The following is a 27,529-nucleotide window of genomic DNA, read 5'->3' as shown; positions in this document are numbered from 1 at the left end:
TCCGACCTGTGATGATTTCCTGTGTGTCTCCGAACTACGATGGCCCTGAAGTGCAAAATCACAACAGCAAATAGGAAAAACACGACAGCAAACATGAAAACACTTCAACAAATCATAAAACACGGCATTATCTTCTACCGGAAAAGGTAGGGCCTATCAGAGGACAGACCCTCCTGATTGGACAGACAGACTGTCTGTCTTTTAACAGGAAGGAGAGGTGAAAAAAAGGTGTTTTCCTATTTGCCATTGTGTTTTATGTTTTGTTGAAGTGTTTTATGATTTGCTGTCGTGATTTGCACTTCAGGGCCACCGTAGTTAAGCCCAAAAAATAATAATAAAAAAAAGATAAGAGCTAACAGGAGTGTGGTGGAAGTGGACAAGGCGGAAGATGTTTAGCCAGCTTCCAGAGCAGGACTGATGAGGAAAACCTGATACTGCAGTTTGAGTGTTTTCTGTAGGTCAAGTAGAAGGTGCAGCAAACATGAAAGCCTTTTTACAACTCTGTCCGGGCTCATTAGGTACATTCAATGAGATAGTGTTCTGGGACCGTAAACCATAAGTACTCTGTGTAAAAGAAAGAAATTCAGATATGTAACATGGGAGCCCGCCTAAAATGCCTTTGTATATGAACATATAAAGGTGAGTAAGCCGGCGATTTGACAGAGAGGGCAAATTCACTGTGGAGTAAAGTATACAGTGATGAGTTAGGGGTCTGCAATTTGAAATGAACCTTAAAGCTCCACGATACACAGCATCCAAACTTCTGAAGACACTTTGATGGGGCATTCACGTACAACAGATCACCATAATCAACAATAGAGAGAAATGTGGCATCAACTAGCCTTTTTCTGGCAGAAAAAGTAAAACAAGATTTTTTCCTAAAGAAAAAAAACCTAGCTTCAATTTCAACTTTTTTTATAGGTTCTGTATGAAGCTTAAAAGAAAGGTGATCATCAATTAAAAATCCTAAATATTTATAAGATGAAACTACCTCAATTGTTTTACCCTGATCAGTAACAATATTCAGGTCTAACTCTTTTTTTCCTTGAGTTTGAAAAGACCATCACTTTGGTCTTCTCCAGTAATGCAATTACTTCTTCAGTAATGCAACACCAATGGTGTAAGGGTCAGTGTAACGCTTATCAGTTCAATGTTCTAAGCACAAACGGACATTTGGAAAAACAGAAAAATGGGTTCAAATATCCAATTTTTCATTTTTTTCCACTTTGACAAATTGAAAAATTGGATCTTTAAACTGTTTTTTCCAATTTTCTGTTTTTTTATTCAGAGGATCAGAAATTTAGAAAATTACAAAATTGTGTCTGGGCTCCAATTATTCAATACTGCAATGGTATTCTCTTCCTCTACTTTGTGGAATATGCAGGTCATTAACTGCATATAGACCAAAAAAAACTAAAAACTGATAGACTTTGGGGTCAGAGCATCCAGTATTAAGGGTCAGAGGTGCAACTGATGGTTTCGAGTAGGGCGGGGCGTATAGACAGAACCATAGACTGTATATTATTAATATTAACAGTCTATGGACAGAACGAGGGAGAGAATACCATGGCAGTATTGAATAATTGGAGCTCAAATACAATTTTGTAATTTTTTTAATTTGTCGAGGCGGGGAAAAAAAATGAAAAACTGGATATTGGAACACATTTTGGTTCCACATATTGGAATACGGTTTTTCCAAATGTCCGTTTGTGCTTAGAAAATTGAATAATAAATTGATAAGCGTTAAACTGACCTGTAAGCTGCTGTCAAACCCAAGAAGAAACCATAGACAGTATATAAGGAAGAAACTCATCCATCCATGAAGAGAATGTCTTTCAAACAGCGGAACAGTGCCTGAAGGTGGCAGCGTTACAGCATCGCAGAGGCTGGCTGCCGTAAAATCGCAAAGAAGAAGAAAGGGGAAAACAAGCATGGCGGAAAGAGAAGTGGGTGAAACCGGCGACACCCGTAGCGCTTGCGACTCAACGTATACTAGTGATTGTCCAGGGGATACTGTGGCCCCGACATCACCTGAAGATGAAAGCTCGGAAAGTCCTGCATCTCAGCAGGCCCAGGACCTCAAAAGCGTCCTGGTCACCAGCGTTTTAAACCTAGAAAAGCTCGACGTAGACCTGTACAGGTAGGCTCAAGCTAGCCCGGCCGGCTGAGGTGGGTCAGTGTCATCACTGGAACCTGGCATATATGGCGTTGCACTTTTTTATTTTTAACAGAGGGTTATGTGCAACAACTATTTAGCTATGTTCGGTTCATTTACTGCGTAATAGAATTGAAGGGGTCATTGAAATAAATTAATGTCAGTGCAATGATATCATACACATCATTTGACGAATCCACACGCTACTGTATAACATTATAGAATGAAACATGTCTTGTTGAATATGTAATAGGGCTGCTCCCTCTTAGTCGACTAATCGGTCGTTTTGGTCTTAGTCAACTTAGATTTCTTTAGTCGATTAGTCACGTTTGATGCTTTATTCATGCTGAATGACTTATTTCCAAGAAACGTACAAGCACATCTCTGGTAAACACAAGAATTAAAGTGGTGCTTTTGCGTGACTCTTTGCGGAGAAACTCAGATTTACAGATCTGTCGATTAAATCAACTAATCGATTAGTCGATACAATTGAATGAGTGTTTGCCGACTAAGAATTTCTTCAATCGAGCACAGCCCTAATATGTAATGTCACCAAAAATGTCCTAATGGTTAAAAATGGTTTCTGTAGGCTGAAAATAACAATGGGGGACTTTCCTTTTGAGTTTCTCAAACTGTACAGTAAAATGATTTTTTTTTTTATATAGCCATAGTTAGTGCGTCATTCTGAACAGAACTAGGCCATCATTTAAACTTTCAGCAAACTTGATGTATAGGGTCAATAGTCCAGGTGCTACAATGAGTCTTTGTACACTCCTATTTACACGTATGAGGGAAGACAATATTAGAAACACACATCAGTGCAGTCTGGTTAGTTGTACAACAACTCCATTTAAGGTTCAAATGTTAAAATTGTGAAAAAACAAAACCTCTGATAAAATGTCAAGAAGTGTTTTATTTACTTCACAAAGTTAGGCTCTACTGTATGGCTGCTGTACTGTATTTGATCGCAATACATTTGCATATAGGGGTTCCCAATAAACTCATAACACTCAAACACATTGATTACCCTGACTGTTTGTGTGATACCTGACTGATAAAGTTACACAAGCATCATCAAGTGAGACTGCATTATGTATATTCCAATTATTTCTCTATTTTCCCCCAGGGGAAGGCACCACTGGGTGCCCCGCAGTCAGCGTTTGTTTGGGGGTCAAATAATCGGTCAGGCCCTTGTCGCTGCTGCCAAATCTGTCAGCGATAATCTCTATGCCCATTCTCTCCACTGCTACTTTGTACGAGCAGGTAAGATGTTGCATAATTTCAAAGGTGCTGCCCAGCGATAGTTCAACCCATATATTAAAAAGGGGGGGCTCTTATAGCGTTTCCATACACGTGCTGGCTTGGCTCAGCTTGGCTCTGCACGCCAGCCTGGCAGGGATTTGCATCTCCATTACAACAGGGCCGCCCACTTGAAGATGTGTCTTCAGTAGGGCTGCCACCTCTTAGTCGATGAGTCGACTAATCGGTCGTTTTGGTCTTAGTCGACTAAGATTTCTTTAGTCGATTAGGCATTTTTTATGCTTATTCATGCTTAATTACTTATTTCCAAGAAACTTCTGAGCACATTTATGGTAAACACAAGATTTAAAGTAGTGCTTTTGCAGGATTAATTGTGGAGAAACTCAGTTTTACAGATGGTTAATTAACTACATTTATATTGTGCTTTTCTAGTCTTAACCACCTCTCAAAGCGCACAGCTCTGTCAATTAAATCAACTAATGGATTAGTCGACAAAATCCTATAAGTGTTAGTCGACTAAGAACTTCTTTAGTCGAGGACAGCCCTAGTCTTCAGTGCCAAGGGTCGGTGACACGGTACTTTCTTAAAAAAAGCACAGCGTTAAACTGGCTTAAGGTTGCTCACGCGCCGGATGCCAGTCAATTATCCTGGAAATGTACTTCCGTTGATCCAGACTAAGGTTGGCGAGATGTCACCGCAGCCCGCTTGGAGGGGGGGTCGGGCAAGTTTGGACCTACTTGAGGAGGTCCATCTCGGGCACGGGCGTAGCGCTGAAACTAGTAATGGAAACGCAAGTCAGCCAATGGAAAAAAAACCAATAGTTAATGCAAATTATCTTTAATAGAGTGAATAAAACTACAGAAGACTAGAACAATAGTTACAGTGACCCATGTGCTGTACCTCAGCTTGGCCTGCATCACAAATTATAAACGAAAAAAACCTCATCTTCCAACTAATAATCCTCTCGTAATCAATGGAATGATCTGGTAAATTGGCCACAGTCAATCCCAGTGTGAATCAAACCAAAATCTCAAAGTCTTTGAGCATTTATTATATTTTGCAAAATATAATACAGATTCACAGGTACAAGTACAACTGAATTGAGCATTTCTAAACTAAAATCTAAATCATATAGTCAAAACCTCTCTTAAGCCACCCCTCTCACTTTATCTTTTAGCCTGGCCATAGTTGAAAAGAGGACATCATGAAAAGTCAAACTATTGTCTTGCCTTCCCCTCATCTCTCTGTTCTTAACATTAGCCTAAACACTTTTATCTCAGGAGACAGAAACCTACGTAGTTCTCACTGTTGTAAACAGTCATCGGCCTTCTCCACTTCTATCTAAGCAAAAAGACAACAATGTGAGAAGGTTCAGGCTAGTAGAACTAAATAACTCTACTGGGCTATAGTTCACGGTTGCCAACTATTCCACTTGGAGCCTTTTGAATCTACACATGAAGAAGCTAAATCTTGTGGCGTTATAAAACAATCAAACCAATGGTTAATATCATTAAACAAATGGTTAAAATAAAATTTGCCACCACACCAGTTACTTTTTTTTCCACAGCTGTCTTTTGGCTGTTTTACAGGAGATCCTAAGGTCCCAGTGCTGTACCAGGTGGAGCGCACGAGAGATGGTCGCAGTTTCACAGTCCGCTCTGTGAAGGCCATCCAGCATGGACAGCCTATACTCATCTGCCAAGCTTCCTTCCACATGCTGCAGCCGAGTCCCCTGCAGCACCAGTTCACCATGCCGGTGGTCCCTAAGCCTGAAGACCTCCTCACTGTAGAGGAACTCATTCATCTTTATCTCAGGTAAAGCTGCTAAGATTAGTCGATTAAGCGATCATTAAGTCGATGGAAAATGAATTAAATTATTTTGTTTTTCGTCATAGTTGCATTTTCAAGCACAAATTCTAAACATTTGCTGTTTGTAGCTTCTCAAATGTGATGATTTGCTGAATTTCTTTGTCACATGATATCTGATTGTAAACTTAATATTTTTAGGTTTTGGACTGTTAATCAAATAAAACAAGCAATTTCACTTCCATTAAGTACTTTGGGGTCTCTGATCTGTATTTCTTTCTGTTGTTTCCCAGTAAACCAGACATAGGAGAGAAATCAAAACAAGGCCTTAACAAACTGCTGGCTAATGAGGTCCCCATTGAGATAAAGCCAATCAACCCACCACACTTCTACAGACTGGGTGCAAGAGAGCCAAAGATGCTGTTCTGGGTGCGAGCACGAGGATATATTGGTAAAAATGCAATAAATGCACAGTTCATTGCATAGATTACAAACATTGAGTACCTTTTTTATACTACGCTGGGTAATCGTGCGGCATTTTCAGAAATGAATAGCATGATTCCTAAACATTGCATTCAATTTGCCTCATTCTCCAGTTAAAATGAAACGGTAAACTGAGAGTCATTGGGATATTGATTGACTGTAGCATCCAAATTGGACACATAAAACACAATGACATATACTCAGAATATAGAAATAGACAAAATTGTGAGGTTTTAACATTAGGTCGCATGTCATTTCAAAGCCAAGCAGAAAATTAAATAATCAAAAATGAATGCAATATGAAAATAACATAAAATGTAAATATAAGTAATTCCATCTAAACTGTGTTTTTTTTTTTTTTATGCATTTTATTTGTGTATTCATGTAGGCGAAGGCAACATGAAGCTGCATTGCTGCGTTGCTGCTTATGTATCAGACTTTGCATTCCTGGGCACAGCGCTGCTGCCTTATCCCAACTACAGGGCCCAGTTCACAGCCTCCCTGGACCACGCCATGTGGTTCCACAGCACTTTCCGCAGCGATGAGTGGATGTTGTATGAGTGTGAGAGCCCATGGGCAGGTCAGTATGTCTTTCCCTTCCTATCTGCTGTACTTTATTTATTGTGTCTGTCACAGCAGCACCACAAATAGGCTTTTTCCACTACAGGAAGTTCCAGACCCATAACCTTTTCATTGTGTTACACAAACGAAAGTTTTAGATGTGTCATTATAAAGGCGATGCTGGAACCAACATTACCATTTCATGCGCTGCGTGGTTGTTGAGTGTTTCTTGGCGAGAAGTGCTATTTAGCTGTGGGAGAAAGTGGCGCTGGTACAGATATGCTGTTAAGGCGCTGACACACCAACCCGATTATCGGCCGTCGGACAGTCTGCCGAGGTCGGAGACTCGAGTCTGTTCGGTGTGTTCCGTGCCGTCGTCAGTCGGAGGAGCCGTCGGCCTTTATTTTGGCCGATTTGACTTGTCGAATCGGCCAGTGGGCCGTCGGACTCAATGACCAATATGATTGGTGGAGTTCTAGCCCTTGACTAGCGAATCGGTGCACGAGAAAACCGGGGCTGACGACGCCAGAATCTTCTTATTACTAGCCATGGTATTTTCTTCCGTTCAGCGAGTAATGACAACAACGATCCTTCTTCACTACTATCCCCGCTCTCTGATGAAAACGATGACTGACGACAGCGTGCTCTGTGTTTACGAGGTCTGGAGAGATGTTCCCTCATTTCCGGTTTTCATTTTTTGGGCGACAACACAGATTACTGCCGCCTGCTGTTATGGAGACATTTTACGTCACGCGCAGAACGTACGCTCGAGTCGGCGTCACTTTGGTGTGTTCCGAGGCACTTCTTTTACCTCGGGGAGCCGACTGATCAGTCCGACGGTCGGCCATCGGGTTGGTGTGTCAGGTCCTTTACATTTACATGGGATGACTTATCTCCTCCACAGTGGGGGGAGGAGAGGGGAGGCTACAGTGGAAACAAAAGCAGAAACTGTGACTATAGCCGCTTTCCGACCAGAGGGATTTTTGCAGTTCCTAGAACATAAAATTCCTAGAACCTAGAATTTTTAAGTTCCTCTGGCTGCAGTTCCTGTAACTCTTTCAGCTCCTACTTCAGGGCAGGGTCTTTTCGCTGTTCCCTTTTCAGCATAGGGACCTAGGTCAAAGAGGGTCAGGTTTCCGGTACAGACAGACCAAGAACGGGACAATTTTTAACAATTTTCGCCGTCTTATTCATCCCTAAATTCACTTCTGACAATGTTTTAGGCGAAAAATGAACTGTTAACATTTCGAATATCGGCAGTCTTGCGAAAATTGATGCCGAATTGACAATTTGCTTCAAAGTTTTCGGAGGTGAGAAGCTCCATGAAGTGAGGCGACAGTCGGCAGGTGCCTGCCCCCGGCCGCTAGCTCGTCGCTCGGCCATGACTGGCTCAGAGACCCCGCTGTAAGCTGGAGGTCTCTCAGACCGCTCTCGTAAATAAGAGGCTTTTATTTTGCCGTTGACAGTTTGTTTGTTTAAATATCACAACACATGACTTTTCTGAGTTCAACTCCACAAGCGTGCCCTGCGTGCTTGACAACCTCTCTGTCCAGCTGTCAAACACACGTCCTCAATGCAGCCGGCAGAGGCGGGGGAGAGAGAGATACCCATTTCTCTTCGGAAGACTTGTTTAAATTATGACAAATATGCTATATACATTAGATTTAGTATTTAGTTCATACTTTTTTGGTGTATTTGTTTTCTGATTTTAACGCTATAAAGACCGTTGCTGTGCTTGCATTACTCCCTTACCCGTCCTATAGTTCCTATGGCCACTTGGCCAGTGCGAATGCAAATAGGAAAAACGGTTTTGGGGGAGAGTAGTTAGTAGAACTGCTTAGAAGTGGACTTTTCCTATAACTACGTTCCTGTAACTACTTGGTCGGAAAGCGACTTTACCCTTTTAGTTATGGGCCATTCAGTTCCTATAGTGAAAAGGGCCTACAAGTAATGGAGGTCACACTTGCTACATATATGCACATGCAATTCTTTGTATTTGTAGTGCTTTGGTTGATGATTTATCTAGCTACAGATGCTTTCACAGTGGTCTGTTGTACGTGGTAGGTTTGACGCCATTCAGTTTGATTTTATCCAGATGTTTAACTGAACTCAGTTTTATCACAGCAACAACAACAATAACTTAACAATTGCAGACATAAGAAGCTAAAATGTGTTTGTCATATTCACTACACAGGTAATTGTGTGAAAATCAATATTTTCATTTGTTAGTGTGGATGCATTCATCAATTAATTACTTCTACAAAGTTGTCCTTTGGACGTGAACGTGACTAGCATGCGGTGTGTGTTGTGTCCTACAGGGGGCAGCAGGGGACTGGTTCAAGGCCGGCTGTGGAGAAGAGACGGGGTGCTGGCTGCCTCCTGTTCCCAGGAGGGGGTCCTGAGAGTGAAACCAGTCACAGAGCCCAGCAAACTATAAGCACATTTATAAGATTTCTTATTGTTTTGATTTTTAAAAACACAGATTTTAATATAATAATTAATTGTTTTATTTAAAAAAAAGCAAAATATAATTTTATTTCCAGTCAAAAAATGAAAAGGTTATAAATGAATGCCTACCATTTAGTTAGATGAGATTTGTTAACAAGTTTCTCACAGCCAAAGGTTACACAAAATGTATTCCATCACTTTGCATATTAATCATGCTCATATGATATTCCACTAGGATTGTACCTTATATGATTTAATGCGACTAATAAAAAAATTGATTGATGTGATCATGTGAAATTCAACAATGTCATGACCAAATCCTACTGCAAGAACTTGGATGTAATTATTAAGGTGACCAAAAATTGTAATTGTCTGAAAGTAGAAACTTGGCCAATATTTTTCATTTGCATGCCTGTCTAGTACATGTAATTCCACGTAGCTGTCCCATAGGTTTAGATTCTATTTTTTAAATAAACAACTATTTATGCATACATGTATTGCCTCATGTATTCATTTCATGATGTATTTCATAGGCATAGCTAGTTATTTAACTATTTATATAATATTGAATAAAATGGGTATGGTACAGCCTATTCCTATGGGTTGGGTTTTTTTTACCCATCCCCTGCTACACTACTTGGTTGTTATGTGGTTAGCGCCCTTGGTTACCACTTTTTTACCCATCATGCATCACTGCTAGGAGAGTTTGTGAGGTAACTTGGGTATTAATGTTATGGTCTCTCTCTAATTAAATGGATAGAAAAGAAACATTAATAGCAAACTTCGAACGCTAACGTAAGGTAACGACGCCTAAGCTATCAGCTACATGGCTAATGTAACGTAACAAAACTATAGCTAGCTAGCTAGTTAGCTAGCTATGTTTGCTAACGGTATGCTAGCGTCCAACGATGGACCCGTTAACGTTACTACAGTGACCAACTAGCTAGCTAACGTTTACTACAACCTTTGCTACATCCTTTGCAAGTTAGCTAATATTAACAAAGTATTCACGTAAATGTCACGTACAGCCGCTGAATAATCGTGCTAACTCAATCCATAGTTAGTTGCCTAAGATAGTAACGCTCATTAAGTAACTGTCACGGTCGTAGTTAATCAAAGTAAATCTAACTCGGAGTTACAACCTGTTTCTAGGTGTATGGATGCAAATAAGAGCCAACTTCTGTGAGTGAATCTAATAAAGAATGGAGAAGGAACAGCACAACATTGTCGTCTTCAATGTTTCGAAAAGAGAGCTGTTTACTACGAATAATGGATACAAGTCCATGCAGAAGAAACTAAGGGCTCAATGGAAAATCCAAAGGTAAGGGTTTAGTACTGTTAACACTAACGACCTCTGCTGTCTAGGGCTAACGTTGCTTGCTTTGGCTTTGAACTACAACAGTTTCCATATGATCGCAGTGAGAATACTCCTTAGTTGCAAAAATAAATGCTGTCTCCCCTTAGTATGAAGGAAGAGCTGTCTTTGGAGAAGCTGAAGGGCGTCAAGTTGTGGATAACTGCAGGCCCGAGGGAGAAGTTCACAGCATCAGAGGTGATGTATCAAAAAAAGCTAGGATTTTCAATAGAAAAATAACAAACATGTTTTGTTAATTTCCATATAATGGCTCTTGGCATGAGAGATAGTAGAAATAGGCAGCTTACCAGCCACATTAAAATGAACTTTTACTTCGCTACTTTTGAATTCTGCACACAAGTTTTAACAGCGTTGTCCTATTTTCTTCATATATATATATATATATATATATATATATATATCAGCTGGAGGTACTAAAGCACTACCTGGATGGAGGAGGAAATGTCCTGGTCATGCTCGGTGAAGGAGGAGAAATGAAATATGACACCAATATCAACTTTCTCCTGGAGGAGTTTGGAATAATGGTCAACAATGGTGCATATTTAAATCTGTAAAAACATAAAAATAAAAGACAGTTGGCATCATTTATGCATATGTTGTTTTTTTTGTTACAATTGTATTGAATAATGCAGTGTCCGTTTTCTTTCTCTCCATCACTGCTGTAGATGCTGTTGTGAGGAATGTGTATTACAAATACTTCCATCCAAAGGAGGCGCTTGTGTCCAATGGTGTATTGAACAGGTTTGTCAAAAAAAAATACAAAAAAACCCATTGTATACTGTATATTGCAATAACTCCCAGTCTGCCTGTATGTATGCATCCAAATTTAGATTTATGAATGTACTTAGGGCTGGGCAATATATCAATATTATATCAATATTGTGATATGAGACTAGATATCGTCTTAGATTTTGGATATCCTCATATCGTGATATGACATAAGTGTTGTCTTTTCATGGTTTTAAAGGCTGCATTGCAGTAAAGTGATGTACTTTTCTGAATTTACCAGACTGTTTTAGCTGTTCTATTATTTGCCTTTTCCCCACTTAGACATTATGTCCACATTACTGATGATTATTTATCTAAAATCTAAGTGTGAAGATATTTTGTTAAAGCCCCAATTGTCAACCCTAGAATATCGCCGCAATATCGATATCGAGGTATTTGGTCAAGAATATCGTGATATCAGATTTTCTCCCTATCGCCCAGCCCTAAATGTACTGCTCTTAAATAGATAAGTCATTAAGCTGATGCACATCAGAGTCACAATTTTCTGTCTTTTTCTTGTTTAGAGAGATTAGTCGGGCTGCTGGCAAAGTGGTCACGGGCAACATTGAAGATGAAAATGTTGGAAACAATGCACAGTAAATGATTTACTTTTATGTTCTTAACTTCTACAATAAGGACTGCATTTTGTGTTTTGGGAAGGGTTTTGAACACATGCTTTTCTGTCTTTATTTTTGTAGGGCTCTCACGTTTGTGTACCCATATGGTGCCACACTGAGTGTGATGAAGCCTGCTGTGGCTGTTCTTTCGACTGGCTCCGTCTGCTTCCCCCTCAACAGGCCTGTCCTGGCCTTCCATCGAGGAAAGGTCAGAGGCACAATGTAGTTTTTAATACTCCTTTCCAGACCATATCAAACGCAGGTATACTTGTGAGATGATATTGAAAGATGTCTTATATCTTATGAAGGAGGCTGGCAAACTGGCAGTGTTGGGTTCCTGCCACATGTTCAGTGACCAATACATAGACAAAGAGGAGAACAGTAAAATCATGGTGAGTCCAGTTGTCATTTAAAGATTGTTTTGTCAACTAACACATCAGTAGGGTAGAAGAGTATTGTCAATGTTTGTGCACAACAGTCTGTCATACTTCCTGTCATTCCAGGATGTTGTGCTCCAGTGGCTCATGGCCGATAATATTCAGCTCAATCAGATTGATGCGGAAGACCCAGAGGTGAGGAGGTATACTCGACAGGAGAAGGGCATCACTAATATTGTCTTTGAAATTAGCCAACATCCATCTTGTCCTCCCCCCACCCCCCAGATCACAGATTACACCATGCTGCCAGACACAGGGTGCTTATCAGAGCAGCTCCGAGTGTGCTTACAAGAGGGTGATGAAAACCCCAGGGACTTCACCTCACTCTTTGACATGTCTTTGTTCAATTTGTCAACCAACACTTTACCGCAAGTCATCAGGTGAGAATGCAAAATACATCCGAGAAGGATATCCTTGCATCACTGTTCTGTTTTTCTTCGTAGCTAAACATTTTCTGCTTTCCGCAGTGCTTACATGCAGCTTAATGTCAAAATTGAGCCACTTCAGCTGATCACACCACAGTTTGAGACGCCACTGCCTCAGCTCCAACCTGCTGTAAGTTTCAGTCCTGCATTCCTGTCCCAACCAGTTCAGTCACTTTATCATCCCAGCTGGGAAATTTGTAGCCTAAAAAATCTGGACGCACCCTAGCAGCAGCAAATGTAATTTGCAGCCAGAGGGTCTAGCAACTCTCCGTTGGCTTGCTAGCTGGATAAATCAAACTCTGGCTTCCTGTCAAGCTCCCAACATCTTGAGGTGGGTCTGGCTTGTCAGGCTAGGAAACTTGATCTGCAGTCAGGATTGCAAGATAAAAAAAAAACAAAAAAAAACACACATACAAGTACAAAAAGCCATTTCATGTCTAGAGTCATATAGAACTGACATGTTAAGGGAACAGAAGTTTAAACCCAGACATGGGTGTGGTCTTGTTTAGGTCTTTCCACCTGCCTTAAGTGATTTGCCTCCTCCCATGCTGGACCTGTTCGATCTAGATGAAACATTCTCTTCGGAGAAAGTGCGCCTAGCGCAGCTCACCAATAAATGTAAGTTCAGTATTTTACTAAACAAAATGAGTCACCGGTTTGGTTTAGGACCGTTAAGGTACTTCTATTTTTGTTTTATTCTTTTCATTTTAAACCGGTTCCGTTTACAGGTACAGACGACGATCTTGAATTCTACGTGCGGAAGTGTGGCGAAATTCTCGGTGTGACTCCAAAGTTGCATAAAGATCAGAGGGATGCCAAGCACATCTTGGAACATATTTTCTTCCAGGTTGTAGAGTTCAAGAAACTCAATCAGGTGAGAACCTTACTTTTTTTTTTTTTTTTTTTTAATGTACAAAGATTATGCATTGAAGGCCTGGTCTAAAAAAAAAAAATTTCCTTTGCAGGAGCATGATACAGACACAGAGGCACCATTCACGTTGTGATTGGATTCAATAACTTATTAGACTTATCTTCAACATACTGAAACATGACCACGCTGATGTGAGTATATTCTTTAGTAAAGAGACCATTACAGTAGTTGTGGACTATGCAGTATCAACATGTTTTTTGTTTTTTTTTAAGTATACCCTTCTATTGCATTTCTATTTGGGGAAAAATGTACAATACATCCAATAAAGTTACTTATGTTTTTACTTTTATTTAAATATTCAAATCTTTGGGGGGAAAACAATATGGCATACAGAGTTCTCTACACATGGATCATGTAAAAAACAAAATGAAGAGCTAGAACATGGATTTGTAGATTTTGCTAGAGCAAGCACGTAACCTTTACAGTCAGGGTTTAAAAATCATGTACAGGAGACACCTTTCTCCTTCCAATTATCTGAATTTTCTCCAGGTTAGGTTTGTTTAGAGGGACTTCTTAGCTAGGTCAAGGAGAAACTTCAGCTAGTGAATGTTGCGTAGACTGGAGTTTTGGACTCCACGTGGCCTCCAGAGCACTCGACTCCATGCCGGGTTTGGGGCTGTTTTCTGATTTAATCAAAGACACATCCCAAGACATTTGAGAGGCAGTGAGGTCACTGTACGAATGGTCAAAACAAGCAGGCTTTTTTTGCTTTTGAAGGGGCACCTGGGGAGTGGAGGACTTTCCCTGTAAAGGCACAGCCAGGTGACAATTGCCAGTCTCTTGAGCGCTTAAGTTGTTCATTGAAAAGGTCTCGGAGGGAGAAATGGGCTCCGATGACATGCAGAGAGAAGCCACAGACACCCTGGTGTCAGATCCGTCAGCCATCGTGTCATTTGACGCTCTTGATGTCGACAGTTGATGCAGCAACAAAGCAGACAGCAAACTCCGCTCCCCAAAAAACTTCCTGTCAAGCTCCGATGGAGATGAACACTCAAAGCTCTTCATATCTAGAAGGAAAAAATGTTAGATCCCCTCCTTAGAATCATATCATCTGATCACACATAAATGAATATATCTGTCTTAAGAATAAAACCAGTTTTTCTTACCTCTACTGACATCCTCCATTGTTTCCTTTGAGTGTAAGCTCCAGAACAGGTGGGGTTTATATGCTGAAGCTGCTGGGTAATTGACCCAGCTGCAGGCTCAGCAGGTCATTAGTCGGGAGGAGGTGGGGGGAGCATACAGCCTGGTGAAGCTGCAGACACATTTTTGTCGTTTTTACTTTTTTAAATTAAATATGTAAATAAATGTAATTCTAATTATATATATTTTCGTTTCTGAACAAGATTAGTAAAAGAAATGCTATTTCCTGGTTACTTTTTTGTACTCAGGATAAGAATAATTTACAATATCAATAAATGTATTGATTATTTTCTTTCATTATTTGTTTAGTTCGTCCATAGGTTAATAAAATGCCCATCACAATTTCCCAGAGCTCAAGATGATACTCTCAAAATTGCAAAACCAATGAAACAACAAAGAGAGAAGAAGGACATATTTTTTTACATTTCAGAAGTTGGAACTTGCCGTTTGATTAATTGTTTTATAATTATAATCAGTATTACAATGACCTGTTTTCGTTTGTGGCTTTTCAATTTTTACAAAATAATTATAATGGGGTTTATGTTTTATACATGACAAAGTACAGGATTTAGCTTGTCACTATTTTTGTAAAAGTATATGTGGAGGTAATCTAATAACATAACCCCGTCCGATGTAGATTAGTCTAATCATGCTATTTGAAATTTTAGTTTGATTGGGACATTTTATTTTGAAGCACCCATTGGAAGTTTCCTGTGTCGCTGCTTGACCCTATGCGCACATCTAGTGCGCAGCTACGTCACCATCCGGTTTCTAGGCGCGAGATAGAAATCCAGGAGCGCGGACAACCCTGGCGCTCCTCTCCAGCTGGTTACAAGCTTTAAGTTACCGTTCAACAACAGCACCGAGCCTCCTTCCTAGCCGTCTCATAAAAACTATAAGCACGCGGAATACAGCTATATTATACCAAATATTCATGCACATGACGTGCAACGACAGCAGGACAAATCACCGCCTGACCGTAAACAACAAAAACAGAGGGAAATGTCTTGGTGGCCGCGCGGGTAAGATGTTGATCTTTGTTAGCAGTAACGTTACTCTTTATTATTATTTTTTATCACGCATGGGTTTAATGTTACATTATAAAAATAATTCAGTTGGCTAAAGTAAAAGGCTTGCTTTTAGACCTAATCTTTTCACTTGACGGACTCTCGTCTGTGCCGCCCTTTTGCGTAGAATCACGATAAACAGCTAGGGGTCATTTATTTATTTTTACGTTAACGCCAGAAACTTTGCCTATTAAATCACAGCAATGCAAATAAACAGTATTTTACAACAGCAGTGTAATGTATATGAGGTAGTTAACGTTAACCAGAGAAATAAACCTGATAACCAAGTCGTTCTCGCCACACCATAAAAGGGCGGATCAGTCAGTGGCTGGCTTTTGCGTCCACTGTCAGCTTTATTAGTGCACATCATATTATTTTTCTCTCTCAGTGAGGATGGGGAGGAGGCTATGCATCAGGACACAGATTCGGATGTAGCAGAACAGAGAGACGGTGGGAAAGTGAAGGTGAAATGGACACAAGAAGAGGTGATTACCATGACCTATTTCCCTGTAGTTTGCATGTTGTCTCAATGGCCCTGTCAAAGTAAACAATGGCTCTGTAGTAGAACAGGGAACATGAACGTGCTTATTTGTTTATGGTTACAGGATGACAAGCTCAAGGTGCTGGTTCCAAAACTGGGATCCAATGATTGGAAATACATTGCCGGCTACATACCTGTAAGTGTGATTTATCTTTTTTCGTTCTTGTTGATAATAAGCTAATGGGGAAGGTAGGGTTGGGTATCGTTTGGATTTTTACGATTCCCATGCCGAACCGGTACTTTTAAAATTATTCCGATTCCTAAACCAATTCTTGAAAAAGGACATCAAAGAAAGGCTCTTTTTTAACAATATATTAATGTTTTAAAGTGCCCATATTATGCTCATTTTCAGGTTCATAATTGTATTTTGAGGTTGTACCAGAATATGTTTACATGGTTTAATTTTCAAAATTTACCATGTATTTGTTGTACTGCACATTGCTGCAGCTCCTCTTTTCACCCTGTGTGTTGAGCTCTCTGTTTTAGCTACAGAGTCAGACATCACACTTCTATCCCATCTTTGTTGGGAGTCGCACATGCACAGTGTCTAGGTAAGCACCAAGAGGGTAAGCGAGCATCTGCAAATCGTACCTCCTATGGAGACATTTTGATGCTAACAAGCCATCACCTGCCGTTAGCATTCAATTGACTATCATTCATTTTGATGTTACTTTGCGTAGTAACCGGTTTTATAGTGGAACCTGATTTCGGTACCCAACCCTACTCCTTGACTATTTTATGTCGACATAAATCTCATTCAGAGTTTTGACGCTTCTTCCACTTTTTTCCTCCACGTTTTGTTTTGCTCAGAATCACACTGAACAACAGTGTCAGCACCGTTGGTTTAAGGTCTTGGATCCAGAATTGGTTAAAGGCCCTTGGACCAAAGAGGAGGATGAGAAGGTAAGTGACTCGATAGGTAGAAGTGCAGGGGTGTAAAATTTGACTTGCTGCTAACGGTATGCTGGGTTTCGCCCAGTTTTTTGCAAGCCTGGTGGCACACCGGGACAAGTTGCCCCCCCAGGCCTAACCCAATGAGAATTCTTTTTTAAATGTATTTTTTTAAGACATTTTTTTTAAAACTAGTTACAGTGGGCAGCGTGGTTGGAAACTTCATATTTTCAAATCTCCAGTTAGCTTTTAGCACCGACTTAATGTAGCCCTATGGAATCTGTCTTATAGCTTTTTTAAATTCTCAATTTTGCGATTCTGTCCATGATTCTGTTATTACAGAAACGTTTGGGCTCTACATTAATGCTGCGTTCCAGGCATCCCGTAACTCGTGTTTTCATCACCTTCTACCAGTGAAAGTGCCCTGGAGCGGCAGTCAAAGCCGTAACTTACTACCCGTGAACTGGTACCAGACGGTTGTACTCCCAGTTACAGTTTTTGACGTCCCACACACACACATAAACAACAATGGGGACCCCTGTTGATGCTGTACAGACGCCGGTGATTAACAGTGAGAAATAGAAATAAATAGACATAAATAGGCAACGTAAAGCTATTCCGCACATTGTAATCAATATAATAAACACGACTGTGTACTACTACAGGTTGTGTTTATTAAATGAAGCCCAAAATATGTCGCCAGCTAGAAATCACTATTATCAGCTAGCGCTAGCTAAGGTCAACGTTAGGTAGCTGCTAGCTAGAAGGGTTTGTCGTGACGTTGCCTGGGACGCTACCAAGTCGTGACTTGAAGTTGTAACTTACGGGCTAAAAATTGTGTCTAGAACGCAGCATAATGCTGATGGCCCCAGCCGGTCGCTCGCCACCGGGCTAAACAACTTCTCTGGGGGAGACCCTGGTATGTCCAGTGTACTAGTTGAGTTGTAATTGAGATGCATTCGTTTTCTCAGGTCATAGAGCTTGTAAATCTCTACGGCAACAAACAGTGGGCCATGGTAGCCAAGCATCTGAAGGGCAGACTGGGGAAGCAGTGCAGAGAGCGTTGGCACAACCACCTCAATCCCAATGTGAAGAAGTCGTCGTGGACAGCAGAGGAGGACCTCATCATCTACAAGGCTCGCTGCCTGCTCGGAAACCGCTGGGCTGAGATCGCCAAGCTGCTCCCTGGAAGGTAAATACTCTCCATCCACGTCAGCTCAGGGGCTGCGTTTTGTGTGTGGAAATAAACCCTCTCCAAATGACTCCTGTTATAATTTTTGTTCACAGAACGGATAACGCGGTGAAGAATCACTGGAATTCGACCATCAAACGCAAATTAGAGATGGGCTTCTATGCTGGGGAGGTCTTTAGGCCGAATGAACTTGAAGAGCTGTTGGCCCGTGTTAATAAAGATGTGCAGGTGGGTTATCTTTTCATGATGTTCTCTTCTGGATGTAGTTTTGTAAAGTGCAAACAGCATGGAAAATTCAGTTTTTTAATTACACAGATGCCCAGTTGCTCTCAAGACGGTGCAGAAAAGGACCCGGATCAGAAAACGCTTCCTTTGGTAAGCAACCAATCTCATCGATTTGAAAAAATATCACAATTTAGGTACGTGGTGGCTTGATAAGTTGCATTTCTGTCAGTGGATGGAAAGATTATCTGTATTACACGACAGTAATCACGTTTTCAATGTCAGTATTATTATAAATGTCTACATTTTCCACCAGTTGCAGGAAACGCCTGTCTCTGCCTCGATCAAAGGCGAACCCAGCGAAGCAGGGCCATCCAAGGCTGCTTCCTCTCCTAAGGACAGTTCAAGCTCCAAGACCGAAGCAGACACTACAGGAGAAATGAACGTTACCAGCTGGGTGGTGGACAGCTCTGGCTTTCTGTCCCCTACCGGCCCGGCACTGAAGGAAGTGCTGGACATGGTGGATGGGGTGAGTACCCCCAATAACCAACAAATAGACACCCCGCATAAGATGTGATTTAAACATGTACAGGATGCAATAGATGATAATCCCAGTTCAGCTGTTGCATTGCAACTTTTTTTTTTTTTTTTCTCTACCAATGACAAATAGTACGGTTGCATATAAAGTTCAGTTATATACAGTAGGGCTGGACGATTAATCGAAAATGTATTAACATCGAAATTTTGAAGCTGTTATCAACGTATTATTCCCATGACGATAATTTATTTCTGTTGATAGGCCTACTTTCTCCTTAAAAACATTCTACTACTTGTGCAGGGTCCGGAATTAACATGGGCAAAACGCACACACACAAACACTGGCACACACACCAGCCACCAGCCACTACCTTCTGTTTACTTCTAGCTATCGTTTACCTCAGGCTTATTAATTAGCTAGTAAGTGGCGATTTTTGGCAGCCAGCCTTCCAAAAGATAGCACAATGAAATGAAATGTTAACCGATCATTAACCGTTGACCGACAAGCAGGAAACGGAGTCTTAGTTCACCCGTCCGGGAGGCTGTGACACACTTTCCGCACTCCGTGTCCGCGGACAGCCGTCGGCTTGTACCGGTGTTGATGTTTTGTGCGTTGTCAGACACATGCAGCCCCTTTCCTGAAACGGCTCGTGGGACTGACACAAGTCCACAGCGGCCCGTGGCGTTCATGCCCGAGGCTGTCTCCACCTGCAGGTTGTCAGCTGTGTGTCTGCCTGGTGTGCTCTCGGGCGGCCTTTAATTCCGACAGGACAGCATAGACTTGATAGGGGAGAGAGGGGGGGTATGACATGCAGTAAAGGGCCACAGGCCAGAGTTGAACCCACAGCCGCTGCGTCGAGAAACTGAGTCTCTTTATATGGCTACGCGCTCTACCAGGTGAGCTACCCAGGCCCCTTTTTTTGAAATTTTATACAACATTTTTATTTTTATTTTTTTTAATGCAGTGTCCGTCGTCGAATCTTAATTTTTTTTTTTAATTATAGTTCATTTATCGAGGTAAAATGTGCAATTAATTTAGATTTTAGGTCATATCGTGCAGCCCTAATATACAGATAAAAAAAAGTGTATATATACTGTATGTATGTATATATAACAATCAGCTGCGCTTTAAAAAAGCGATAAAGGCTTTTTAAACATTACCCTCTCGAGTGCCTCAGATTCCTTCAACCTTTTTAAACTAGTAGGATCCCCAAACTGAAGAGTACCACAGGGACACTTTCTACACAGCCGAGACTGTATTGTCCTTAAGTAGAATGTCTCTTTTGCTATCAGGACCTCGATGGCTGGTGCAACCTAGCAGCCTTTGACCTGCCTGAGGACAGTCCGAGCCCAGAGCGCCACCAGTTTCGTCTGGAAGGCAGCGCCTTGCAAGAGTTGAGCAAAGGCAACAAGGGGGAACTCATCCCCATCTCTCCTGGAGGGGTCACGCCGCCTTCCATACTGAACCGCCGAAGCCGGAGACGCATCGCCTTGTCTCCTGATGCCAATAACTCCATGACTCCCAAGAGCACTCCTGTCAAAATCTTGCCCTTTTCTCCGTCTCAAGTAAGTTATTAGATCCTGCAGCACTGACTTTGGCGCTGCTCATGATGTTGCGTTGAATAGTCCGTTAACTAACGCACGTGTTGTTCTAGTTCCTCAACATGTGGACCAAGCAGGACACTCATGACCTGGAGAACCCGTCTCTCACATCCACGCCAGTGTGCAGCCAGAAAGCCTTGGTTACTACACCGCTACAGCGTGACAAGACCCCCCTCACCCAGAAGGAAAACTCAGCGTGAGTGCTCTCTTAACTAGCGATGGGTTGCAATTAGGGCTGGGCGATATGGAGAAAATCAAATATCCCGATATTTTTGACGAAATACCTCGATATCGATACCGCAACGATGTTGTAGTGTTGACTATTAGTGCTTTCACTAAATATTTACACAATGAGATTTTTGATGAATAATCATCAGTAATGTGGATATAATGACTAAGTGGGTAAAGGCAAATAAAAGAACAGTTACAACAGTCTGGTAAGTTCAGAAAATGACATCACTTTACTGTAATGCAGCCTTTAAAACCAGGAAAAGACAACACTTATGCCATAGGATATCCAAAATCTAAGACGATATCTAGTCTCATATCACGATATCGATATAATATCGATATATTGCCCAGCTCTAGTTCCAATAGCTTATCAAACCTCCTACCTCTCCTCATTCTCACTCAAGAGCAATAAAAAACGTAATGGTAATAGGTTTCTCATTTTAGCCAACTGTTTAGAAGGACAGGCATCGTGGCCGGGTTAGCTCAGTTGGTAGAGACTCTGACCTGCGGCCCTTTGCTGCATGTCATCCCAAAAATAATCTTAAAAAAATTCAATCAGCTGTAGCTTATTAAAGTTAATTCAGAAACGGCAAAAAAATGAAGTTTGTCTATTCGCTGCTTAATGTGCTCTCTTGCAGCTGCTGTCGGACAAAGATCATATTTGTTTTAGCAGTTGGACAGGGACCAACAGAGTGGTGCCTCTTCTCTAGAGAAATCTCCCGTTAAACTTTGATTCATAACACCATTTGAATCTGATCAACTTCATAGTTCTGAGTGCCTTCAGGATTTGGAGTATGCTGCTCGTGGTGTACATTAAGTTACAGCTGTTCATTAAATGTGTCCGACACATTTAATAAACATTTCATATGTTCAGATGCTGAAGTTTGAGGTTGTAGGTACAGGTTGTGAACATGAATTATGCTGCCACTAAATCTGTTTCTGACTTCTCAGCCAACAACGGCTGATCGATATCTTTGAACCTAATGCGATTTGATAAGGGATTAAAAAGGATTTGATATATTGGATGTGGTTTTTGAGTCTCAGTGTTTACATTTTGTTTTCATGTAGATTTGTTACACCCAACCACAAGTCCGAGCTCTGTACGACCCCACGAACTCCGACGCCGTTCAAAAATGCCATGGAGAAGTACGGGCCTTTGCAGCCTCTGGTGAGTATCTGTGAGTGAGTTCACTCAGTAGTTTTATCAACACTGCATTAACACTATTTCTCTGCTGTGTAATCTTAGCCTCAGACTCCTAACCTTGAAGACGACATCAATGAGGTCATCCTGAGAGACTCTGGGATTGACTTGGTTGTTATGCGTTCGACGCCGCCAGAGCAAAGACGCAAAACGATGGTAACTAAGTCAACTTTAATACTTAACACCTATTTTAATCCTTTAACCTGTGTACCGTAACATTTATACATATTAGTACAAGATCATATAGAGCCAGCATGATGTAACAACATAAAGAGAACCTCATTAAAAGGTTCATTGGCATTTGTAAGAATGCAAGCTACTTAAAAAAATGAACACAACTTTGCCCAACAGTAGGGGATGTAATTCACTCTGTATGTCCAGATATGGATGCTAAATAAAAAGTAATATCGTTGTTTATTTAAAGGTCCCATGATGTGAGAATTTCACTTTGAGGTTTTTTAACATTTAATATGCTTTCCCCCACCCTGCCTGTGGTCCCCCAGTGGCTAGAAATGGTGATAGGTGTAAGGAGCAAGGTTACATCCCCTTTCTCTGCTTTGCCCGCCCAGAGAATTTGGCCCACCCATGAGAGAGAGAGAGACATCATGGCTTTCAAACGATCATATATATATACAGTGGGGGAAATAAGTATTTGACCCCTTGCTGATTTTGCAGGTTTGCCCACTTACAAAGAATGCAAAAATCTACAATTTTAATCATATGTACATTCTAACAGTGAAAGACAGAATCCCAAAGAAAATTCCAGAAAATCACATCATATGAATTTATTAAAATTGATAACCATCTGATGAGGAAAAACAAGTATTTGACCCCCTGGACAAACAGCATGTTAATATTTTGTAGAAAAGCCATTATTGGCCAGCACAGATGTCAAACGGTTTTTATAGTTGGTGACAAGGTTTGTGCACATTTCGGCAGGGATGTTGGCCCACTCCTCCCTGCAGACAGCCTCCAAATCATTCAGGTTCCGAGGTTGTCGCCTGGCAACTCGAATTTTAAGCTCCCTCAAAGATTTTCAATCGGTTCAGGTCTGGAGACTGGCTAGGCCACTCCAGAACCTTGATGTGCTTCTTCTTCAGCCACTCTTTTGTTGCTTTGGCCGTGTGCTTAGGGTCGTTGTCGTGCTGAAACACCCATCCTCGACCCATCTTCAGCTCTCTCACTGAGGGAAGGAGATGTCGGTCCAGAATTCCACGATACATGGCCCCCGTCCATCCTCCCCTCAATACGATGGAGTTGTCCCGTCCCCTTGGCTGAAAAGCACCCCCAAAGCATGATGTTGCCACCACCATGCTTGACGGTGGGGATGGTGTTCTTTGGGTTGTACTCGGTGTTCTTTGCCCTCCAAACACGACGAGTTGAGTTGAGGCCAAAAAGTTCTATTTTGGTCTCATCTGACCACATCACCTTCTTCCAGGCCTCTTCTGAGTCGTCCAGGTGGTGAATGGCGAACTTCATGCGGGCCTGTACATGTTTCTTCTTGAGCAGGGGGACCTTGCGTGCACTGCAGGATTTCAATCCATGACGGCGTAATGTGTTACCAACCGTTTCTTTTGTAACTGTGGTCCCAGCTGCCTTCAGTTGATTCATCAGTTCCCCCTTGTGGTTTTGGGATGATTCCTCACCGTTCGCATGATCAGGGACACCCCACGAGGCAAGATCTTGTGTGGAGGCCCAGACCGAGGGAGGTTGGCGGTGGTGTGGTGCTTCTTCCATTTCCTGATAACTGCACCGACAGTTGATCTTTTCTCTCCAAGTTGCTTTCCGATTCTCTTGTAGCCCATCCCAGCCTTGTGCAGATCAACAATCTTGTCCCTGATGTCCGTAGAAAGCTCTTTTGGTTTTGCCCATGGTGGTGATGTTGGATGCTGGTTGTTTGGGTGTTGACAGGTGTCTTTTATACAGGTAACGAGGTGAGGCAGGTGTATTTGATGTAGATAATTGGTTCGGATTGGGGCTGTGTCTTAAAGAAAGACTAACTGGCTTGTAGGAGCCAGAATACTTGCTGTTTGTCCAGGGGGTCAAATACTTGTTTTTCCTCATCAGATGGTTATCAATTTTAATAAATTCATATGATGTGATTTTCTGGAATTTTCTTTGGGATTCTGTCTTTCACTGTTAGAATGTACATATGATTACAATTGTAGATTTTTGCATTCTTTGTAAGTGGGCAAACCTGCAAAATCAGCAAGGGGTCAAATACTTATTTCCCCCACTGTATATATGTGTATATATGTGTATATATATATATATATATATATATATATATATATATATATATATATATCATCCTCAATAGCTACAGACACAGAAATGGCACATCCTAAGGAAAGCTCATTGTGGGACTCGCTGTAATTCTGCACCAAGGCTGAATTTTGGGAAAGAGACTTCAGATACAGTATTAGGGGACCACTAAGGTCTATATAAAAGAGACTTCAGATACAGTATTAGGGGACCACTAAGGTCTATATAAAAGAGACTTCAAATACAGTATTAGGGGACCACTAAGGCCTATATAAAAGAGACTTCAGATACAGTTTTAGGGGACCACTAAGGTCTATATAAAAGAGACTTCAGATACAGTATTAGGGGACCACTAAGGTCTATATAAAAGAGTCTTCAAATACAGTATTAGGGGACCACTAAGGCCTATATAAAAGAGACTTCAGATACAGTATTAGGGGACCACTAAGGTCTATATAAAAGAGACTTCAGATACAGTATTAGGGGACCACTAAGGTCTATATAAAAGACTTCAAATACAGTATTAGGGGACTACTAAGGTCTATATAAAAGCATCCAAAAAGCAGCATGTCATAGGACCTTTATTATCTCTGTTTTTGGTGGCCTTTAATTAACGCCACTGAAGGATTTCACCCGATAAATTGCCAACCACTCTGTTAAGACTGAGGCTAGTTGAGTGGTGAGCCGTTGAAATCAACAATGAATAGGCATTTTTAGACATCAGAGGCTGCTGCTAAAAAGTTGGAAATATGATTTAAGAATAGACCGTGGCTGGATATCATCAATAAGGGAGAATCGGTTAATGCTATGTATAATATATGTGTTGCCGTGATGGAAAAAAGTCATGGGAGATGTAGCTTTATGAATGCCAGCAACCCTATCAGTGTTTTACTTTATAACTATAGCAAGTATTGCAGTACATACTCCTTTATCTAATGCATTTAAAGATGGATATTTAACTCTTAGAAGAAGATTTTGCAGATATTGAAGAGCAGGTTAAGTGTGACTTCTCAAATGTTTATATGATAGTTTGTGCTTATGATCAAGTACCTGTAGCAATGTATGTGTTAAACTAAAACATTCAGATTGTCTGTAGAAGGAGAATGTTGGAAAGTTTGACTGCCTGGGAACGTTCCATGCAGCTTTATGTTTACAAATTCACACCTTGGAGCCATGCGTTAGATGACAGTCTTCCTCTGTTGGTCAGCAGACTGCTGCACAGGAGCGTTTATTCACTTCCTCCAACCAGATATTTCTAGGCTTCTACTGCCACTGCCAAATGAAGAATGCTTATACCTAATATGTTTTAGCTTCCACGCTGGACAACAACACTGAAATAGAGGATGGATGCCCGACGGGCCGGGCCTGGTTCGGACAGATATTTAGAAATGATGTTCGGGTCAGCCTCGGTCACATCAGCGTGATAAGGCATTGAACATTTTAAATTCAAAACAGGTTTTTATGTAGGTAGCCAATGGGCCTTTTTCACTTGATGCAAATGTTCGGTTTTTTTACCCTAACATCCATCGCCCTGTGTGCGGAAATTTGTTTATGTAATAAACGTGCGCTTGTTGCCCCGTGTGGGCTGATGCGCTCATCTGTCGACATTTCGGAATGCCTTCCTACAGTTGCTTAATAAAAGCTTTCCACAGAAACAAACGTTATGTGTCCGTATGAGGAAAAAACGGACTTGGACATGAATATCTTAATGCCTGTCGGACACGGGCCGGGCTCGGATAGAAAAATGCGGCCTGGACCTATTGTTATCGCTTTTATTTTACACAGAGATTGTACTTCGTCATTGGTATTCTTGCTGAAGCTATTTACACAGATCTGTGTTTTTTCTTTTTCTTCCCAGCATCGGCCTCCTATGAAGAAAGTGCGGAAATCATTGGCCCTAGATGTCATGGACTGCCAGGTGATGCCTACATCCAAACGCAAATCCAACAAAGCTGAAGCCAAACACACCATTAAGGTAACAAAAAAGATGTCTAACTGAGTTATTAGCCTGTCGGTAGATTTGACAAATCCTAATTCTCTTGTCCTCCGTCTTTCCACCACAGGAAGAACCGGTAATAGTTTGTCTCAACTCCTCGTCATTTTGCAGTAAGCGGCATGAAAATATTTTGGATCAGGGTTTCCTTTTGGGACCTAGTGACAATGACATATTTCCCAGCACGGTGCCCCCAGTTCCGGTACGTTCCACCTTTAACCTTAAAAGGAATGGATACCTCATCAATGGAAGAGTATTTTAACATGGAGTTGTTTTTCTCTCTCTCTCTCTCTCTCCAGATGTCAAAAGAATGGGAGACGGTTGTTTGTGGACAAACTAAAGACCAGCTCATAATGACCGAGAAAGCGAGACGCTACCTTCGCTCACTAAAATCCCGCGCTCCCAACCGGGCTCTGATTCTGTCCTGAGACACGTCTCATCTTTACACCAACATGTTGCACATGCAGAACTTAATGTTGCTTTTGCCGACTTTCCCTGTACTTTTTTGCTGTTGTAATTTGTGGTGGAGAAAAGGAACAGAGGTTTCGCAATGTTTTTGAACAAGTCATTAGCAATCGAAACACTGACAATATGTAGTCCTATCAATAATTTGAGAGATAATGGTGCTTTTAGATATAGTCTCACTCCAAGGGCCTTGTGCAAGGCTTAAAAAAAAAAAACAAGTTATGAATCACATGTCATTGTATTGTCACTTAAACATGAAAAGAACAGTGAATGTATAATTGAAAAAAATAATCACGGCTATGTTGCTATCACTGAAAAGACATGGTTTTACATTGCATAATATGTCTGTAATTGAACTGTTTTTTAAAGTTGTAAAGAGTACAAAGACTCAGGTTGCACCTTCATATCTTCAGTTGTGTTGAATAACTTGAATAGGGAGACAATTTAGACATGTTGATCAGTAATGCATTTAGAGATGATGGGTATATGTAGAAAGTGAACATTTTGCTTGGAAAAAATCAGTTTAGCTTGTGTCTAGATTCATAAAATGCCAATACACATTAAAAGTGAGGACCTCAGGGGGGAAATTACATGTCCGCCAGAAATGTAATCGTGACTGCAGCACACTTCTACAATCCATCAACGTGACTTCTTGACTACTTCTTGAGATGCAACAGTGATCAATACACTTAGGAAAGTTGTTTGTCATGCAGTATCCATGTAATTGCAATGTAATGAAGGCATGGAAGCTGTACCACCGTTGATGGAAAGAGTATTATGTTATTTGGCACTGTTTGTACATATTTACAGTTGTATGTTTTTACTTTATGATACAGCATTTTGTTAATAGATTTAATAAAACACCAATGTCTAATAAATACACACTTTTCTCTTAATAATTTCTCTAAAAAAT

General features: G+C 41.0%; 4 protein-coding genes across 6 annotated transcripts; 3 read left to right on the top strand and 1 right to left on the bottom strand.

Moving 5' to 3' along the window:
* Nucleotides 1-1,784: 1,784 nt before the first annotated feature.
* Nucleotides 1,785-9,015, top strand: acot8 (acyl-CoA thioesterase 8). The gene is made up of 6 exons (XM_028576100.1): nucleotides 1,785-2,140; nucleotides 3,282-3,418; nucleotides 5,005-5,230; nucleotides 5,515-5,672; nucleotides 6,093-6,284; nucleotides 8,584-9,015. The coding sequence occupies exons 1-6, from the start codon at nucleotides 1,932-1,934 to the stop codon at nucleotides 8,700-8,702; spliced, it is 1,041 nt and encodes a 346-aa protein (XP_028431901.1). The 5' UTR covers nucleotides 1,785-1,931; the 3' UTR covers nucleotides 8,703-9,015.
* A 311-nt stretch (nucleotides 9,016-9,326) lies between these two features.
* ift52 (intraflagellar transport 52 homolog (Chlamydomonas)) lies at nucleotides 9,327-14,383 on the top strand. Of its 2 annotated transcripts, none has more exons than XM_028575707.1 (14): nucleotides 9,327-9,426; nucleotides 9,866-10,034; nucleotides 10,178-10,265; nucleotides 10,493-10,622; nucleotides 10,754-10,829; nucleotides 11,381-11,452; nucleotides 11,555-11,681; nucleotides 11,782-11,865; nucleotides 11,977-12,045; nucleotides 12,136-12,290; nucleotides 12,378-12,465; nucleotides 12,845-12,953; nucleotides 13,064-13,209; nucleotides 13,301-14,383. In XM_028575707.1, exons 2-14 carry the CDS (start codon nucleotides 9,916-9,918, stop codon nucleotides 13,337-13,339), a joined length of 1,302 nt encoding a protein of 433 aa, XP_028431508.1. In that variant the 5' UTR covers nucleotides 9,327-9,426; nucleotides 9,866-9,915; the 3' UTR covers nucleotides 13,340-14,383. The 2 variants fall into 2 exon arrangements, with proteins under 2 accessions (XP_028431508.1, XP_028431507.1); XM_028575706.1 differs by having other exon boundaries at nucleotides 9,422-9,513.
* Nucleotides 13,530-14,474, bottom strand: LOC114554106 (uncharacterized). Its single transcript, XM_028575709.1, has 2 exons — nucleotides 14,373-14,474; nucleotides 13,530-14,273 (listed from the first exon to the last, which is right to left on the bottom strand). The coding sequence occupies exons 1-2, from the start codon at nucleotides 14,389-14,391 to the stop codon at nucleotides 13,789-13,791; spliced, it is 504 nt and encodes a 167-aa protein (XP_028431510.1). The 5' UTR covers nucleotides 14,392-14,474; the 3' UTR covers nucleotides 13,530-13,788.
* Nucleotides 14,475-14,510: 36 nt separating this feature from the next.
* On the top strand, nucleotides 14,511-27,496 carry mybl2b (v-myb avian myeloblastosis viral oncogene homolog-like 2b). 2 transcript variants are annotated; one of them, XM_028575705.1, is made up of 15 exons: nucleotides 14,511-14,565; nucleotides 15,865-15,961; nucleotides 16,082-16,153; nucleotides 16,828-16,920; nucleotides 17,880-18,100; nucleotides 18,196-18,328; nucleotides 18,416-18,475; nucleotides 18,639-18,851; nucleotides 20,153-20,425; nucleotides 20,515-20,657; nucleotides 21,761-21,860; nucleotides 21,939-22,049; nucleotides 26,017-26,133; nucleotides 26,222-26,353; nucleotides 26,451-27,496. In XM_028575705.1, exons 2-15 carry the CDS (start codon nucleotides 15,884-15,886, stop codon nucleotides 26,577-26,579), a joined length of 1,875 nt encoding a protein of 624 aa, XP_028431506.1. In that variant the 5' UTR covers nucleotides 14,511-14,565; nucleotides 15,865-15,883; the 3' UTR covers nucleotides 26,580-27,496. The 2 variants fall into 2 exon arrangements, with proteins under 2 accessions (XP_028431506.1, XP_028431505.1); XM_028575704.1 differs by lacking the exon at nucleotides 14,511-14,565 and adding an exon at nucleotides 15,126-15,431.
* Nucleotides 27,497-27,529: the final 33 nt, after the last annotated feature.

The sequence above is a fragment of the Perca flavescens genome, chromosome 4 (genome assembly GCF_004354835.1).
Source record: "Perca flavescens isolate YP-PL-M2 chromosome 4, PFLA_1.0, whole genome shotgun sequence".
Lineage (NCBI taxonomy): Eukaryota > Metazoa > Chordata > Actinopteri > Perciformes > Percidae > Perca > Perca flavescens.
The sequence above is the reverse complement of the archived record's forward strand: the minus strand, read 5'-3'. Positions and strand labels throughout refer to the sequence as shown.

Excerpts from the sequence above, each read along its gene's own strand:
- acot8 (XM_028576100.1), top strand. The coding sequence starts at position 1,932 with ATGGCGGAAAGAGAAGTGGGTGAAACCGGCGACACCCGTAGCGCTTGC. Across the intron at positions 5,231-5,514 it reads CTCATTCATCTTTATCTCAG|TAAACCAGACATAGGAGAGA; the intron begins GTAAAGCTGCTA and ends GTTGTTTCCCAG. Across the intron at positions 5,673-6,092 it reads GCGAGCACGAGGATATATTG|GCGAAGGCAACATGAAGCTG; the intron begins GTAAAAATGCAA and ends GTATTCATGTAG.
- ift52 (XM_028575707.1), top strand. The coding sequence starts at position 9,916 with ATGGAGAAGGAACAGCACAACATTGTCGTCTTCAATGTTTCGAAAAGA. Across the intron at positions 12,291-12,377 it reads ACTTTACCGCAAGTCATCAG|TGCTTACATGCAGCTTAATG; the intron begins GTGAGAATGCAA and ends TGCTTTCCGCAG. Across the intron at positions 12,466-12,844 it reads TGCCTCAGCTCCAACCTGCT|GTCTTTCCACCTGCCTTAAG; the intron begins GTAAGTTTCAGT and ends GGTCTTGTTTAG.
- mybl2b (XM_028575704.1), top strand. The coding sequence starts at position 15,412 with ATGTCTTGGTGGCCGCGCGG. Across the intron at positions 18,329-18,415 it reads GTGTTAATAAAGATGTGCAG|ATGCCCAGTTGCTCTCAAGA; the intron begins GTGGGTTATCTT and ends TTAATTACACAG. Across the intron at positions 21,861-21,938 it reads ACGGGCCTTTGCAGCCTCTG|CCTCAGACTCCTAACCTTGA; the intron begins GTGAGTATCTGT and ends GTGTAATCTTAG.